Source organism: Chinchilla lanigera, unplaced genomic scaffold (assembly GCF_000276665.1).
Source record: "Chinchilla lanigera isolate Chin_1 unplaced genomic scaffold, ChiLan1.0 scaffold00001, whole genome shotgun sequence".
NCBI classification, from domain to species: Eukaryota; Metazoa; Chordata; class Mammalia; order Rodentia; family Chinchillidae; genus Chinchilla; species Chinchilla lanigera.
This window is the reverse complement of record NW_004955402.1, coordinates 49,539,426-49,556,961: the sequence shown is the minus strand read 5'-3', so window position 1 is coordinate 49,556,961 and position 17,536 is coordinate 49,539,426. Positions and strand designations below refer to the sequence as shown.

At 34.8% G+C, this 17,536-nt stretch overlaps 1 protein-coding gene across 1 annotated transcript in view; it reads right to left on the bottom strand.

The window, feature by feature from the left end:
* Nucleotides 1-17,536, bottom strand: part of Cdh7 (cadherin 7, type 2) — a 123,840-nt gene that overhangs the window by 11,692 nt on the left and 94,612 nt on the right. Inside the window, exons 8-11 of the mRNA XM_005373040.2 lie at nt 14,311-14,447; nt 12,991-13,112; nt 12,195-12,312; nt 8,509-8,760 (exon numbers count right to left, since the gene is read on the bottom strand). Coding sequence (XP_005373097.1) covers nt 8,509-8,760; nt 12,195-12,312; nt 12,991-13,112; nt 14,311-14,447 — 629 coding nt within the window. The remainder of the gene's footprint in view (nt 1-8,508; nt 8,761-12,194; nt 12,313-12,990; nt 13,113-14,310; nt 14,448-17,536) is intronic.

Here is a 17,536-nt window from a genome sequence, read left to right as displayed (position 1 = left end):
AGGCTATACTCTTAAAATCACTGCCCACATTTTTTATTGATAATTAAATATGTGAGCATATCAGTTTTTCTTCACTTTTATTTTCTGTTATTATCACTTCTGTTACTAATACAACTTTCTACCCCAATGACAATCACTCATTACCTTCAAAGTTTCTAGATTTCAGTTTTGTGACTTCCTTATAATTTGTTTCATATCTTCTCTTGTTGTTGTAATCTACACAGAAAATGTCTCCCCAAACCCTCGTGCGTTTGGAAGGTCACCCAGTGCCATACGTGTTGGTGGATTCACTCATCGCTGAGCACCCAGCTGAGTGTGCTGTCAGGAGCAGGCCTGGTCAGAGGTGGTCACTGGATGTGTCACCTAGACAGGTGCATTCTTGCCCCTAGCACCCCCCTTTTCTCTCTGCTTCATGAAAGCCACGGGTTGAGCAGGTTTTTCCTCTGCCACACTCCTCGGGCATCCTGTTTCTGCCTTGGAGCAAACTAAAATTCTGATACTTTAAGTTGTGGATGTAGAGTGTTTTTTTCCAATGATGGGAAAATGACTAGCACACCTGTTTCCCCAAATAGGAAATGAAAGAACCAGAAACTTTGGATCATCTTAAACTCTAACATCTTCAGTTTTTCTTTGTCTGCAATGTTTGCTTACATCATATTTCAGTCAAGCAATTTTTCTGTATTATATCATGATGCCAAAATACATGACAAATCCTTTCCCTCAGCTTACTACTCCTTCCTACAGAAGATCCGCATCTGCTTTGATTTCCTCTCATTCCATTTACTGGATGTGTGAATCTAAGCATGGTGTCTTACCTACCCTGTCTAAGTTCCCTCTTCACAAAATGAAGATAATGATAGTCTTTGCCTCATAAATACAATCCTTCATACTTTTATGAATACTTGGTTTATTTTTATAAAGTATATAAATAGTAAGCACTGTTTCTATTAAATAATAATTCGTATCTTATACACTCATACAATCATCTTCTTTAATTCAGCTCCTGTTTCCACGGGTATGCTAACTGGCCCACAGAAAGAAATAGAGATTTTGCCATCCACTCACATATGATTATGATGACATATTCATTAAGTTGATATATCTAATATTAGTCTATTCTATCTGGTGGTTGGTGGAATGATGAATAATAGAAATACTGGGTCTTAAAATATGTAGCAAAGGTGTAACAATGGAGTGTGAGAAATGACATGTAAAGATGCCCCCTGAAATCCATTGTCTGCTATGTGCCTTGTGCTAAGCTTTGACAGCACAATGGGTAAAGAGAGATGGAGACAGATATATTTTACTACTTTCAAAGTGCTTTTATATTTAAGGAAAGCAAACAAACATACATTTGTAAATTGTGATAAGATTCTTAGACAAAATAAACGAGTATTGTGATAGAGGAGAGGGATTATGAAGTTTGCTTAACTTGATCATAGTGAGGGCTTCACTCTCAAGAAAACATTGAAGCTGAGGTATAAAGGAAAACATGAATCTGAAGAGATGCAAGAAGACTATTGCAGGAAAAAGGGTGATTTGTCGGAAAAAAAATGAAAAATAAGGCTGTGCACCTCTCCCTACTGAGTGAGCGAAGAATCCCACAGCCTGGTAAGTTACAGTGTTGAGCACGTGGCAGAGCATGGATTGCTTTTGGACCTTGAAAAGCATTTCAGTTTTATGTCACTGAATGCAATATTTCTGAAGTGTTTCGAACAAAAAAAAAAAGGATTAATTTATTTCAAAAAGTAAAGTGATAAAAACACAGAAGTACTGGTTTTGTTCATAAAAGGATGTCATCAAAAGTGAAAAGGCAAAAGATTTATATGATCTGAAGAGAAACCAGAGTATCAGAAGTGACATCTAAGCTCAGTTCTCAAGGATAAGTAGAAGTCAATGTGTCATCCTGTTCCAATCTATGTGTCAGAGTCAGAGATAAACGCAAATTCCCAATGACAAAAGACCAACATTTTAACTTGCAGGTTTGAACTCTCTCTACCACTTAGATTCATACAGAGTAAGTAAAGTTTTGTAAATGATATAATCTGACTGAGTGATAAAGTAGATACCAATTGTAATGCTTCAAGTGATAATAAATAAAATACCCTTGACATCTCTACTGATATGCTTCCTCTATCTTTAGTCAGACAGTTTTTATTATTTTCTTGACTACATATATGGTTCCATCACTATGGGCCTGAAAACATAATTTAAGTACTTTTAACCTGCACTATATTGATTTTTCGGAAAAGTTAAAAAGATGAACTGAATCTTGGATATAAACCTAAAGTTGCAGACTCTTAAGAAAAGAGATAATCAACATTCAGTAGCAATATCTCTTCTGAGTAATGACAGAAATGAAATCAAGCCAGGTTTGATGGTCCACACCTATAATCTGGGAGGCACAGGCAGGAGGATTGCAAGTTCAAGCCCAGCCTGGACAGCTTAGTGACTTAGTAAAACCAAGTCTTATAACAATAAAGAAATAAACGAACAAAAGAAAAGCAAGAAACAAAATAGGAAAGTGAAATCAAACATTATTTTCCATTACTGAGTACATTCAAGTAATTTATGGTGCATGTAGCCTACCAATCATAAAATGTCTTCTATGTAACATTCAATCCTCAATTTATAAGGTGCCACACAGAGTTTTAAAATAATGTTTGGTGCTTCCTTCAAAAGCAAGAGTCTACTGCAGAGGACAGACAAGGCAAAAAACCAATAAAGCAGACAAATCATGGCTTCGTGAACAACTTCAAGGCTATGATGGATATTCTAAGACTGTCAGACCATGTAAGACTGTCATTCTAAGACTTCAGGTGCTATGGAGCCCTCAAGAACAAACCTCAACCTGGATCCCAAAGCCAAGGAAGTGAGTTTTGAAAACAAAGAGGAGTGAGTGAACTTTTCTGAGTATGTGGAGAGAATTATTTCAGGCAGAAGAAGTAAAGCAGGTTAGACCATGTAAGACAAAGCAGAATGAGTCTGAGAAAATACAAAGCACAGAGTTTGCTAAAGTGCACTGTATGAGTAGAGAGAAATAGGGTTAAAGTAGGAAGAAACAGTCTGTGTGTCTGTGATTTCAATCTCTAGACAATGAGGAGTCACAGAAATATTATTTAAGTTAAGATTTGTCACAGTCACACTTGCTCTTAAGAAGCTTCCTTGGTGTGTGGAACCGATGGGATGAATCTGATAGAGAATGAGATAGTTTCCATAATTCCGGAGAGAAAAGATGGACACTAGAAAAGCAGCATTAAGGGAAAAAAACTAACAAAGGAAAATCAAGGACTTGTTAAATATGGAAGATGGAGTGGAGAGAAGAAGGCAAGCTGACTTGACTCAGAACACACAAGTGAAACTGTATCAAGTAAAGTGTTAGGAATGTAAGAGAATTGTTCAGGACTCGGTATTTTTTTTTGAAACTGCTAAGTTCAGCCGTCCAATAGGACAAGGATTTTCAATGGTTAGCCTTGCTGGAAAATGTTCTAGAGGTATGTAAATCATGTGCATAAAGAGATAATGCTCCCATTTCTCCAAACAAGGAAAATTTAATTATAACTGAAATGAATCTTTTGTTCCCCCAAATAAATTCTATAAGATCTTCTCCTTTAATAGAGAGTGATTTCATTAGCATCTGAGTTAAGACAAAAATATTTCCTGTAAGTACAATAAATATTCTATTCACGAAGATAGTCCATATGTTGTTTTGTTGGTTGTATTAACATGTAATCTCAGGTTTAACATATAATTTTAAGAATGTTTTCTTGAGGTTTGAAGTAATAGGAGGTTACTATTAAATTAGACACTCAGAATTAACTGTACAAATGACAAAATCACTATATGAAACTGGTAAAAGACAGTGCTGTGTCTATTTTAGCAATGTGCACGTTTATGGTTCTCAGGGACCTTTAGTGATTTACCAGAGACACATGGTCTTTCACACTGGAAAACATATATGAAGAAATATTAGGAACATTCAGACTGCAGCCTTGTCTGTATTTGGTTCTGACTCTGATATTCATTTGCCCTGTGATTCTGTACCTGGTTCTTGTAAATTGTAGTTTTATTATAAAGAAAGTGCATAACAATGGTTCCATAGAACAATTTTATGAAAATTAAATTATATAATTCTTGTAAAGTACTTAAGCTAATGCCTATCTCATATTATGAAAGGAATTAACTTTTTACTTCTCTTTCATGCTTATTATTTGCTCCCATAAATTAGCTAACTATACCCTACTCATTATTATCTGTAGGACTACTTTGTGAGTTGTATTCTATCATTACAGTTTATGATAAGGACCAATGTATTACATGGTGTTGCCTTTTATTTTGCTCAACAGTTCAATGTACTTTTTAAACATCAGTAACAATCATCATCACTTATATACAAAGCCAGAGAAACATTTTTCTGTTGAGCAAAAGCAAAAGCAGCCAAGAACAAAAGGCCACATATAGTTTGGTACTTTGTAGGTCAGGGAGAAAAATGAAACAATGCATGATAGCTGAAATTCAAGCTGCCCGTCCTAGACACACTGGAAAAGCTGGAATTCTGTGCCATGAACACTGAGTTTCTACAAATACCTTATTAAACTATAATGAAGCTGGGCCAGGCTGAACTAATTCAGATGTGTCTGAAGAGCAAAAAGTTGGAAGAAATGTTCTAGGGCTTCTATCACTTAGAATTTAACACTGAAGTGGTGAAAAAAATCTAAAGTTTAATTTGGTAAATTCAGTAACCGCTTTAGTATGCAGGAACACCAATTTTGACTCCAGAATAACAGAAACTAACTATAATATGCTTTAAATAGATGTACAGTATTGAATGTTGAAGCCAACTTTATTTTAGTTTTGATTTAATGAGACGGGGATCTCACTTTGTAGTGCCGGCTGGCCTTGACCTCACTATGTACCCCAGGCTGGCCTGAAACTCCTGGCGACCCTCTTGCCTCAGCCTCCTAAATTCTGGGATTATAGACTTTGCCAGCTTATGCCCAGCTTGAAATCTATTTGTTTAAAAGAATATATAAAGTTCTTTCTCTTAATTTTTAAAAAATCTATGAAAGTATTAATTTAATGTCTCAATCATAAAATTATTTTAAGTCCTTTGGTCTGGTAAGAAAAATATATATATATATATCAACAGATACAAATTTAATCTTGAAAATACATAATTAAATGTGTGTTGGTATTAGTGGTGAAGCATAATTGTTATTAAACTTTTAGAATGCTAGAACACCTTGCCATATATTGTTAAAAATTTTCTGCCTAAAATTAATTAAAGCACCTTCTTGTCACTATATTATGAAATCTGAATCTGGCAATTCTGTCTCCCTTTTAAATTGTACTCAGTGTAAATGAAGGAAACCCCATTTCTAATTTTTTTAGATTATCCCACTTAAAGAATTTAGGAACAAATAAATTAATGAAAGTGGTAAGAGAAAGACAGGATGATGGATAAATCAGGAAAGAATTCTTCTATAAGCTAGAAAAATACAGTTAAACGTGAAGACTGACAAATCCAACTTCACTTAACACAAATTTCAAATCTTGAGAATGAAATGACTATGTGTGAGTAATGCTTTTCATGTTTTCATGAAGCATTTTCTTTTCTGTTTAATATAAAAGATTTTATTGCGATTAGAATCTTACACCATTTTAGCCTGTAACTTGCTGTATGAACTTTTGCAGATCCTGAGTGTAATTGTACTGCAAATTCCCCTTTGTAGAGCACAGAGGTTTGGGCTAGAATCAATGTCTAGGACATCTTCCAGTGTCAGTATCCTGGGATATTCGGTATATCACCTTCTGTCACATCACGTCACGTCACGTCACGTCACGTCACGTCACGTCACTTTAATTTGTCACATAACAGCAGTGCGAAACTGATAAGTAAAGTATGTTTTTTTTTAAGACTGCAAAGCCCAGATGCTTCAATAGTTTCAACTTTAATTGAACTCAATTCTCAAATTTTTTCATCATTCCCACATCTTTATCCACTTTTGTAGAAGATATTTCGAAGTGTGAAAAAGTTTGAGTTACAAATACTGATTCTAGTGTAAACCATATTTATGCCACTGATAGAGCTGTAGTAAAGAATGAGCAGTTTGTACACCAGAAATCAGCACACCATGCTCTGCACTCCTTCCAGCCCCTAAAAACCTCAGCTTCCTTGGCTTTATCACCAGTTGTGGGGAAATCCAGCCTGTAATAGTGAAAAAAGAATGAAGAGCCATCATCCTCTGCTTTTACCAAGTGAGGAATTAAGATACAAAAAGATTAAAATTCTGAGCTGAAATGCTACTGAGCAGAACACGGTGATTATATTGTGTCACTGTAAGAATGGAAGCTGCAGGCTCCTGTTTTAAAACCATAGTTCAGTGTAAGGCTCTGTTCTTATTTACATTTTGTAGACTTGTAGATTTTTTTAAATGAGTAAAATAAGGTATGAAATCTTGATTGTTAGGATAGGATAAGGTATTTCTGATTGCTTAACCATTAAGAAATATACTCAAATTTAAGAGCAATCAAAATTACATTTCGATAAAAATTGTGGCAAAATTTGGCATCCCTACACACACACACACACACACATCCACACACACACATATATGTATATATACTATATATAACAAGATTGGAGACTGAAATCTAATAAATCTCTATTTCAGTTGTCTTGAATAACAGCTCGATGACTCTTAACTAATTAGAATTTCCAAGCAACCTCAAATGCAAGAACCCCAAACTAACAGATCAAAAGATTTACCCAAAGCCAGAGAAAGACCCTAAATAAATGTCAATACAGTATAGGTGGTGATGAAATGTGGGGTAACATAGTTTTATCTTACCCTTTTTTGGTATAGTTTAATGAGTGTTGTTTGTAATATCCTGGTTAAATTTGAAACGTATTCCAAACACCACCTGCATATTCTCTCGCTTTTGTTCTGAATCTGTATTTTCAAGCTAAAGACATTGTCATCTTCAACACATAAAAAATTTTTAAACATTCTTATGTAAGTTATTCTACTATAAAGTAAATATTCAATTTACATTTACATTATTTATGTTTTGGAACCCAGTAGAGCAATAACATATTTGTAATGGGTTCATTTTTTTAAAAATGTATTCTGGTCCTTTTATATTCTAATCAGACTTTGGGAATTATGTGCTATTTCTAATAAATTTCTGAAAGTTTCTGTCACTTGTGTGAAGCTTTCTGCAAAAAAATAGTGTATTTTCTTCTGGCTTTGTTTGTTTAGCTGAAGTTATGGAAGATAGTAACTTCTGTTTTTATGAGACTGTTTGCAATGTATTAGTAAGTAGGCCTTCGCATGGTTAATAGAGTGAGGAGTTTAGCATCATCAGTAACACTTAAAATAGATTGAATGTTCACTGTGTGCTAGGAATTCTGTTCTCTGCATGAATTATTTCATTTAATTCTCTCTCCCTTTTTTTGGTGCTAGGAATCAAACTCAGGACCTTGCACTTGCCAGGCAGGTGCTGTGCCACTGAACTATATTCCTGGCTCTACCTCACTTAAGTTCCACAACCATCGCATGAGACTAGCTATAGGTTTCCCCTTTTAAATTAGGATGCTATCAAAGGGGGAATCACAACTCCCCTTGTGAACAACTAGATATTACTGGAGGCAGAAATAGAAGTTAGTTCAGTCTAACTCCTCTAGTCAAATTTTTAAACAATGCTGAATTCCATTGTAAATGCTGCTTTTATGATAATATGTTATAAATGGATTTAGTAATTCTATTATACCCCAAGAAATCATGCAGCACAATCTCATGTGCAAGAGTATGTGCTTGCTGTCCTTGTAGTAAGTTCAGATGTGAAGGAGAAATTTCCCTGAAATAAACCCATTACCCGATGGCCTTGTTGGATGTCTCCCAAATTTTAAAAGGGTACTGAAATGGTAATGCTAACAGGAATTATAAATCAAATTTAAATAAGCAATAAAGTAATCATGGAAAATTAGAATTAAATATGCTAATAATTTTCTAGGAAAGTATAACTTTTCCATTGCTTAAATTTTAGCACTTTAGATTTTGCTAATAATTGTAAAAAGCTACTTTAAGTGTTTTTGTAAAAAGTTGGCTCACAAAGTCATAATTCTAAAATAAGCATATTATCAAAATAACATAGAAAATGTTCTTTCTGGTTTAGAGTACCTTCTTTGCTGTATACCAGAAAACAAATAAATGGGAAAGGCTATGCTTTTTAAAACATCATGAAAAACATAAGCATAAGCCATTTATCTTGCCTATTTTTTGAAACTGAAATCGATAACTATTTTTTCTGCATTAGATTTTAACTATACTAGTGGGTAGTATGGCCATGTAGTGAGTGTTATTTAGAGAATAAATACCATCCAGTGGAATATTTGCACGTGTTCTTAAAAAGATAATCCAAAGGAAGGGGGAAGAAAGTAAGAAAGCTGCAAAACATGGTTCTTGCAGTTGCTCCTCTAGAGCAAGCACTGTAAGCAGTACTTACCCAACAAGGTCAAGACACAGGCCAGTATTGCTATCAAGGCTCCTGTACTGAGACCAGCAGGTAAGACATAGGCCTCTGCATTGCAAGTCTGGGCTATGCCATCCGCATCACAGTCACACACGCGGATGGTGAGGGTGTTGGTGCTGCTGAGTGAGGGGGATCCACTGTCCACAATGAAAATTGGCAGGTAGTAAACAGATTGCTCCTGTCTCCGGAAGCCACTTCTCCGGGTGAGAATTGAGGCTGTATTGTCTAGGATAAAGAAAGCAAATATATAGCATGATTTCTTTCTTTTTTCTTTTTTTCCGGGGGGGGGGGGGCTGTGTTTCCGGTACCGGGAACTGAACTCACGACCTTGCGCTTGCCAGGCAGGCGCTATGCAGGTGAGCTAAATCCCCAGCCCTTTATATAGCATGATTTCTAATGGAACCAGTCTTCAAATTTTAAGTGATTATGTTTACATTTATTCCTTAGTTGGAAAATGTCCTGGAATCGCAGATATTTATTAAATAAATTTTTTTGAAGGTCACTGGACAAAGATATATTTCTGATATAATACATTATAGGACATTTTATATTAATCTGCACATAGTCAAATAAATAGATATAAAGTAGAGCTTAATATAAAAATGCTTACATGCTACTTATTTTATTAAATCTAACTTTGTCAAAACTACATATAATACATCATTTTACTTAAAGAGTAAACCACACAATTATAGAGATGGTGAAAAATAATAGACATATAATATCTCAAACAATTCTGGGCAACATAGACAAGTCAGAAAAACATCACAATCTCTAATTTGAAATTATACTACAAAGCTACTGTGATAAAAACACCATGGTACTGGCAAAAAACAAAAACAAAAACAAAAACACACTTAAGGATCAGTGGAACAGCTTAGAAGCTGCAGAAACAACTCCAGACAAACTCAGTCACCTTATCTTTGGAGGGAAACACATTCGCTGAAGAAAGATAGACTCTTTAATAAATGATGCTGGAAATACTGGCTTTGCACAGGCCAAAGACTAAAACTAGATTCACATCTGTCACCATGCACTAAACTAAAATAAAAATAAATCAAATTTTAAATCTTAAGACAGAAAAACTAAATCTCCTAGAAACAGAATAGGCTGAACTCTTCAAGACATAGGTGTAGGCCCAGACTTTATGAATAAAACCCCAACTGCTTGAGAAATATTACTAAGAATCAACAACTAAATCTCATCTTATTAAAAAGCTTTGCACAGCAAAAGAAATCATCAACAGAATGAAAAGAAAACCCATAGAGTGGGAAAAGTTTTAGTCAGCTGTTCCTCAGACAAAGGACTCATATCTAGAATACATAAAAACTCACAAAAAACCATACTCCTCAAATTTCAAGGCCCAATCCAAAAATGGGCATCTGAAATGAATAGACTTCTCAGTTAAAGTAGAAATGGTAAATAAATATATGAAAAAATGTTCAACATCATTCAAGAGTTGCAAATTAAAACAATGCTGAGATTCCATCTCACTACAGAAAGAATGGCTATTATCAATAAATCTACCAATAACAAATGCAGGCAGAGCTGTGAGGAAAAAGGAATTCTGATCCACTGTTGGTGGGAGTGTAGACTGGTGCAATCACCGTGAAAATCAATGTAGAGGTTCCTCAAAAAACTAAAACTAGAGATTCTATTTGATCCAGCTATTCCTCTTCTTGGTATCTTCCAAAAATAATTAAAAATATCAAACCACAGTGATATATGCACACCCTTGTTTATAGTGGCACAGTTTTTAATAATTAAATCTTAAAAACAACCCAAATGCTTACCAGTAGAGGAATGAATAAAGAAGATATGGTTTTTGATACAATGCAATACTACTCAACCATAAAGAAAGAAAACGTCAGACATTTATAGGTAAATGGATGCACCTTAAAATATATTCTTAAATAAAATAAATCAAACAGATGTGTGTAAATATTACATTGGTATTATCAAATAAGAAGACAATACTCAAGTGGGATTGCAAACTAAGATTAAAGGATTAACAATCTCTAGTTAAAAAGCATTCATTCTTCTCAAGCAGCACAAAATAAGCTCATATGTGAACAGCAGAAAAAATAATAATGCAATTATTAATGAAATGATAAAACATGTGATGATCAATTGCCATCTGGTAGATTTTTAGTTGAGTAAATATTTTACTTTAAAATATATAAATCTGAAAAAACAAACAGAATTATTAAGGAATATTTTCTTCAGTATGTTCCTACACACTTAACAATGACACACATATCTATGGCTTTGTGGCTCACCAGTGTAGATGCTATATGTATTTACAACTTGATATAGAAAGTTGTATAAAGTTGTCGATTTGTTATCTAACATGACTGATATCAAAATAATACATATCATACAACGAGTTAAAGAGCATAAAGTGAGGTACCTAATATGTGAGAAGAGAACCCTGTGCTCAGGAAAGAAACTATAAAATTTTAAAATTGTATACTTGTTCCCTAACATGGAAAGAAAAACCTTAAGAATTGGTTTTCTTCCTACTTATGTGTTCTCTTTCAAGATCAAGTTTGGGAGTTTAGTATGAAGGTCCTGGAAACCCAGATATTTCCATACAGTAACCATGGCGGTACAGCATCATGACACATGGGAAATATATTTACATTCTTCTTGCAAAGGTTACATATCCTCCATGTTGGACTGACTACCCTGAGAGCTGAGGATTATCCTTTCCAATGACAATTAAGTCAGGGAGATTGAGATGACCCATATAAAAACCTACTTTCTTTTATAAAGTGAATACACAGTTTTGAGTAAGTGGAGAATTGGATAAGCAAAAAATTATTATTTTCCGATTGCATTTTTTGAGGCTAAAATTGGATTTTCTGCAGTAAAATGGATTGTGGCCTCAGGCAAAAGCCCTCATAGTATTCATCTTTTGAAAGAAAGCCCTTGCAGTAAGCCAGTATTTGAGCACTTAAGCTATGCATTTCTACGTTTTTCCAGAGAAACCGGATATACAAAGTTCACCTGCTTCCTTTAAAAGTTCTTATAGTTGTCAAAATATATTAACAAACAAAATCAGGTTCTACTCACAGATATCTGCAGGAATGTTTTTATAATAGCAATTAAGAAAGTCCTAAAACCTTACTTTTTAGCTGGGAAAAGCAATGTAGCAGTAGAGAGAATTCTTTTATGAAACTGTAGTTATAGAATAATTAATATATTATTATAAGTTCCATGGATCATCTTTATTTTTATGTAAAAATGTTATTCTTGAAAATATCAAGCAAAAATTGATTTAGGTTGAACTGTGTGTGGTCAGTTATTGTCTAATGTCTTAATTTGGATCTGTGTAGCACAATTCTTAACAAGGCATTTAACTGGCCCTCAACAGAGCATTTGGATGAAGAACTTGGTAAGGAAGTACATGTCTAGTTGCAAAGAAGAAAAAAAACATAGATCTAACTTTCCTCACTTGGCTTTAAGCCGAAAAAGATTTAAATAGCAGCTTCCCCTTCATGACAGCAGATCTACGAATTAAAATTACTTGAGGTTCTCATTTGTCCTTTAATTAATGTTTTTGCTTTTTAAAAAAATTATAGCTAGGATTCCTGAAGGAGAAACAGTGTTTGATGAGAGAGCCCATACTTGCTGCCTCCACAGGTGACAGTACCTACCTTTGTTGTCTTTCAAGGAAAAGTTATGATTATTTGTTGGATCCACTGTTAAGCTGAAGTAGAACTGGTGTCCATTGGAGGGCTCATCTTTGTCAACAGCACTGATTTTCTGGATGACCTAGGAAAAGAAAATGCAAAACAGGAAGGCATATTGCTCTGTTCTGCTATGTATTCTGAGCCAGGACAGAGCAATTTTTTCCCATATAATAAATGCCATCTTCCTCAGTGAGCTGGGGGAATGGATCAGATGTGCCAGTGTGAACCCTATCTCAAAAGGGCTCTGGAAAACAGATCGGGTCCTTCTTAAAGTGCACTTTTAAACTTACTCCTGTGATCACCCTAAACGGGCTGTGTCAACTGACTGGACATTGCAGTAAACGTCCCAAGATAGAGAACCATAGTAATGAATGAACACAAGACACAGGACAATAGGAATCAATGAACCAAACTGACATGCTGCTTCAGTCTTAGACCCTCAAGGCACTTCCACTGCCTGTAATATGGGACACAGCCAAGCAAGCTTAACGTGATGCACTTCTCCTTGAAGGAGTCTCAGCTCTTAACCATTTAAAAGGCTTTTACAATGTTTACTTCTTCTTCCTGAGGAACTTTCATCAGCCAATTAAACCAGGATTTGAAAATCCCTTTAATATTAATTCATGTTACACATCAAAGTGTTAGCTTTGCTGAAACAAGCTGATTATATGTTATCTTAACCTGGAAGATTTCAAAGGCATTGCTCCTGGATATTTTTTAAAAGCATTGCAGATGAGGAGTAAAATGTTTTGAAACTCACCTGTCCAGGTTGTGCATTTTCACAGACCATAGTCTCATAGTCCATGGCAAACTCTGGGGCATTGTCATTGATGTCAAGGATTGTGATGGCGACATAACCTCTTCCGACCTGAGATGGATTCTCTAACAAAAGAAAGAATGTGTATCATGTACTCTTATACAAAATTCATTATTTTGCTGTTATTTTACTAAGGAAACTTACATGAACAACATGCAAAATCTTTTATTAGAAATGAGGCAAAAATGTTTCCATCTCTAAAATGAAATAACTCTCAAATAAAATCTAGAACCACAACCCTATATTCTTTCAAGGAGTCACAGATATACTGATCCAAGTGTGTGCACATATGAATTTATAGAGCATGCATATACATACGTTACACATGGCATGTGTATATGTGGTGTGTATATGTAAGTACAGGCATGTTTATATATTTATACATGTGTCAATATATATGTTTATGTGATATTTTATGTATATATGGGCTTTTAGTCTTTGATGAGACAGCTCTTGCCAGAACAAAGAGTAAACCACAAAATTCAATAGTCCTTGATGCTACAGCTCATGTTTTTATGGATATAAATTCATATTATATATGTACATAATGTAGTTGCATGTCTATTAACTAATTAATAATATATAATATATACACATGCATATGGTTATGCATTTTTCAATGTTGTTTCTAGGAGGGACTAAAATTAGATCAACAGGGCTGGGGATTTAGCTCAGCGGCAAAAGCACCTGCCTGGCAAGCGCAAGGTCGTGAGTTCGGTTCCTGGTACCGGAGAAAAAAAAAAAAAAACAAAAACAAAAACAGGGGCTGGGGTTTTAGCTTAGGGGCTGGGGATTTAGCTCAGCAGCAAAAGTGCCTGCCTGGCAAGTGCAAGGTCGTGAGTTCGGTTCCCGGTACCGGAGGGGGGAAAAAAAAAAAAACATAGATCAATACCAGATATTTAAGTCTATCTGTGCTGGTAGGAATCAAGTTACCAATTATTGTATGTTCTTTTGCCAATTCCCTATCAGCATAAATGAAATAAATAAACCATGACCACAGAACCACAAATAGTCCTAGGAAGTTAATGCAAGCTTATTATTTTTTTCTGTTTTCTTTTCATTAACTTTTGTAAAGGTTACCATACAAGGCAAATGAATATAAGGTTTTTCTTTACAGCTTGGAAATTTTGGACATTCACTTCTTTTGTCGAAATCAACTAAGCAACTGTCACAATTTATACTTATTTTGTAATCTCACACAGCAATCTCTTTTCCACTCTCATTGTCCTCCATCCTGATGCAGTTCTAAACCTTACAACTTACGGCTCTCCATTGCAAGGACTGTGATGTTATGAACAGCATTTGTCTCTCGATCCAAAGATTTTGCAGTTGTAATAACTCCACTGTTGGCATCAATATTGAAGTATCTCTCCAGGTCTGTGTTTCTGTCAATTGAATACCTAATTGAAAATTTTTTAAAAATTAACATTCACATTTGATTTTGATTGAGTTTTTGCTAAAATCTTGTATTAATGGAATAGGTAGTCACCAAATCTTGCTCACTCCAAGCTAGTAACATAAATATATGTGTTGTTTAAAACTTCCATGTGGTTACTTGTCCATGTCTCATTAGGAATGACCTTGGTTTTAATCAAACAGTTCAAAATGCACACCATAGTGTAGGTACGTTTGCAGTGACTTTGCATATGTCATTATAACTTCAAATTCATCATCATTATTGTTCCTCAAGGGTATTTATAGTAGATACCAGCCCTGCCCGGTCATGGTTATAGTTTCATCAAAAATCAACATATATATATATATATATTTCCCTTTGCATATGCTTAGCAACATCTTTTGTTTGATAATAACTGGATATTAACTCTTTTTATCTATGTACATATATTTCCTTTTGCATACACTTAGTAACATCTTTTGTTTGATAAACCAAGCTGATATTAACCTCTTTTATTTTATATCTGTTGCTCAGGGTTTGATCAGGGTTCCAAAGATGACATCGAGTTTTCAACATAAACTTTAAAGTAGAAATCTCATACTTGCATGACTATTTTGATATGTAAAAATCCTTTCTTAACATATCAGAAATCCAAGCCTAAGTGAAAATTTACTGTTGCACTTATATTCTTATTCCATTTTATTATTTGTTCCATGCACAAAAATCACCTTCCACTAATAAGTCACCATTTCATGCTTTCTTCACATACTTTCTAGTTGGGTACAGGAAGGCTGTCATTTATAAACAAATGATTAAACAAACTAAAGAACAAACAGAAACAAAACACACCCACTTTCTGAATTAGTAACCGATTCAATTAATCCATGAGCCCAAACATTTGCCTCTTGCTGGGTGTCCTAACTCCCATGACCTAGATTCAGTCATGGCTTCTTAGGATCATCCTCTTGGGTGATCTGCCTCACACATGCAGAACTGTTGAAAACTCGATGTCATGCACAAAACTGTCTCTCCCTCTTCCCACTCCAGCAGTTCTACATCATGATGAAAGCTCACGAGTACTCAGGCTGCCAACATCTTTTTCAATTCAATTCTTTATTTCCTCACTTCCTTCTTAAGAATTTATATACTATGGGCCTTCATGACATTCAATCCTATGTGTACACAATACAGGGCAAGTTCTGACCTAAGAAAATGGTAATTATTTACTACGCGTTATTTTTTGAGTTAAGAATATGAGCGTGTACGGATAGGGCAGATTTTTGCTTCTGATCTTCCAGGTGGTTGCAGTCAAATGTCGGGGCAGGGGCCTGCAGTTATTTGATGACTTGAGACTGGACAATCCAGCTCCTGAGTGGACGGCATGTGAAAGGCACAGTGACAGATTGGTGCAGGAAAACTGGCTTGTCCTTGTGACACTGCTTGGATATCGTCATGGCAAAATAGCTAGTTATTCCAGAATAGAGTAGCCACTGCAATATGTTTACGACCTCATCTTAGAAATAATGTACTACCGCTTCCATCATAATTTATGTGCCACATAACCCACTATAAAGCAACTTGAAAGCTAAGTAGAGTAAAAATACTAGGCTTTTTATTAACTTACACTGCAAAAAGAGGTGATGTGCTGGAAGTTTCCCAAATGTACTTTCTTAACGTCGAATAAATGATAAGTGAAAGCTTATTAATGAGTTTTCTCATGATGAAGCTATTCATCACGGCATTTCTGAAACTAATTTTGAACATAGGAGCACAAAAGTACGGGCTGACCGAAAAATTCTTCTGATATTCCTTCTTGATTTGGGGATTAAAGCTGTGATATCCGGAGTAATAGATTTATAGATTCTTTCAAACAATTCAGAGAACAGAAAATTCACAAATTATTTATTTATTTCTTTATACAGGGTCTTGCTATGTAGCTCAAGCTGATCTCTAACTCACAATCTTACTTAAGCAATTTTATTTTTTATGTTGTTATTAACATCACATTAACAAGAATTTTTGTTTTTATTGTCCAGCTCTATGGATGTTAACACACCGTGAATGATGCAAACACCAAGGAAATCAGGGTGCAAAACCGGCCCATAGCTTCAAAGCTCCCTCGGGTTTTCTCAATGTAGTTACAAACTGTTACACTAGGGGGCTCTGGTAAACACTGAGATGTTCCACATCACCGTAATTTAGCCTTTTTGAGAATATCACCAAGGAGGAATTCTATGTAATGCCAGCTTTTGGTCCTGGCTTCTCGCATTCATTCAAAAGACTAAGGCCCAACTTATGTGGCTAACCCTTGCTGTTATTTTTATCTTTTTAATTTAAGGGTCCACTCATTTTTAATGGTGGATAATGTTCCAATAAATGGATACATGACAACATATTTGCAGATTCATTAATGTTGCAACAAATGGATATACGACAACATATTTTCAGATTCATGTACCAAACTGTATTTGATTGATACCAGTTGTGAAAATAAAGCTACTATAAAAATTCATATGTAAGTTTGGTTTCAAAATATGTTATTTTCTCTGGGGTGTAGAATGACTGGGTTGCATGTTAAGTGTATGTTTATAGAAAACTGGATACTCTTTTCCAACATAGCTGTCCATTCTGCATTCCCCTCAGAAACAGATGACAGTTCTAGGTTTTCTCACCAGATTGTGCTTTATAATTTGAATTTTCCTATCAATACATTATGTTGACCACACATTCATGTGATTATCTGCCATATGCATCTCTACATTTTAAGTAGGCTGTTTATGTAGGCTGTCCAATTTTAAATCAAGTGTTTCCCACAGAAAAATCATTAACAGCACTTCATGCATACTTAATAAAAGACACTGGTTGGATATGCAATTTTAAATATTTTTTCCTAACCTATAGCTTTCCTTTTTCTTTTCTAACATTACTTTTTAAAGAGTCCCAAATTTTAATCACGATGAATTTTACCGTTTTGAAGTCCTATATGAGTTTGTGCATGTGTGTATGTGTGTGTGTATTTCTTCTTTTAAAGACTTTCTGCCTAAACCTAGGGTCATTAATACATTCTCCTGTATTCTTCTCTAAAATGTTTAA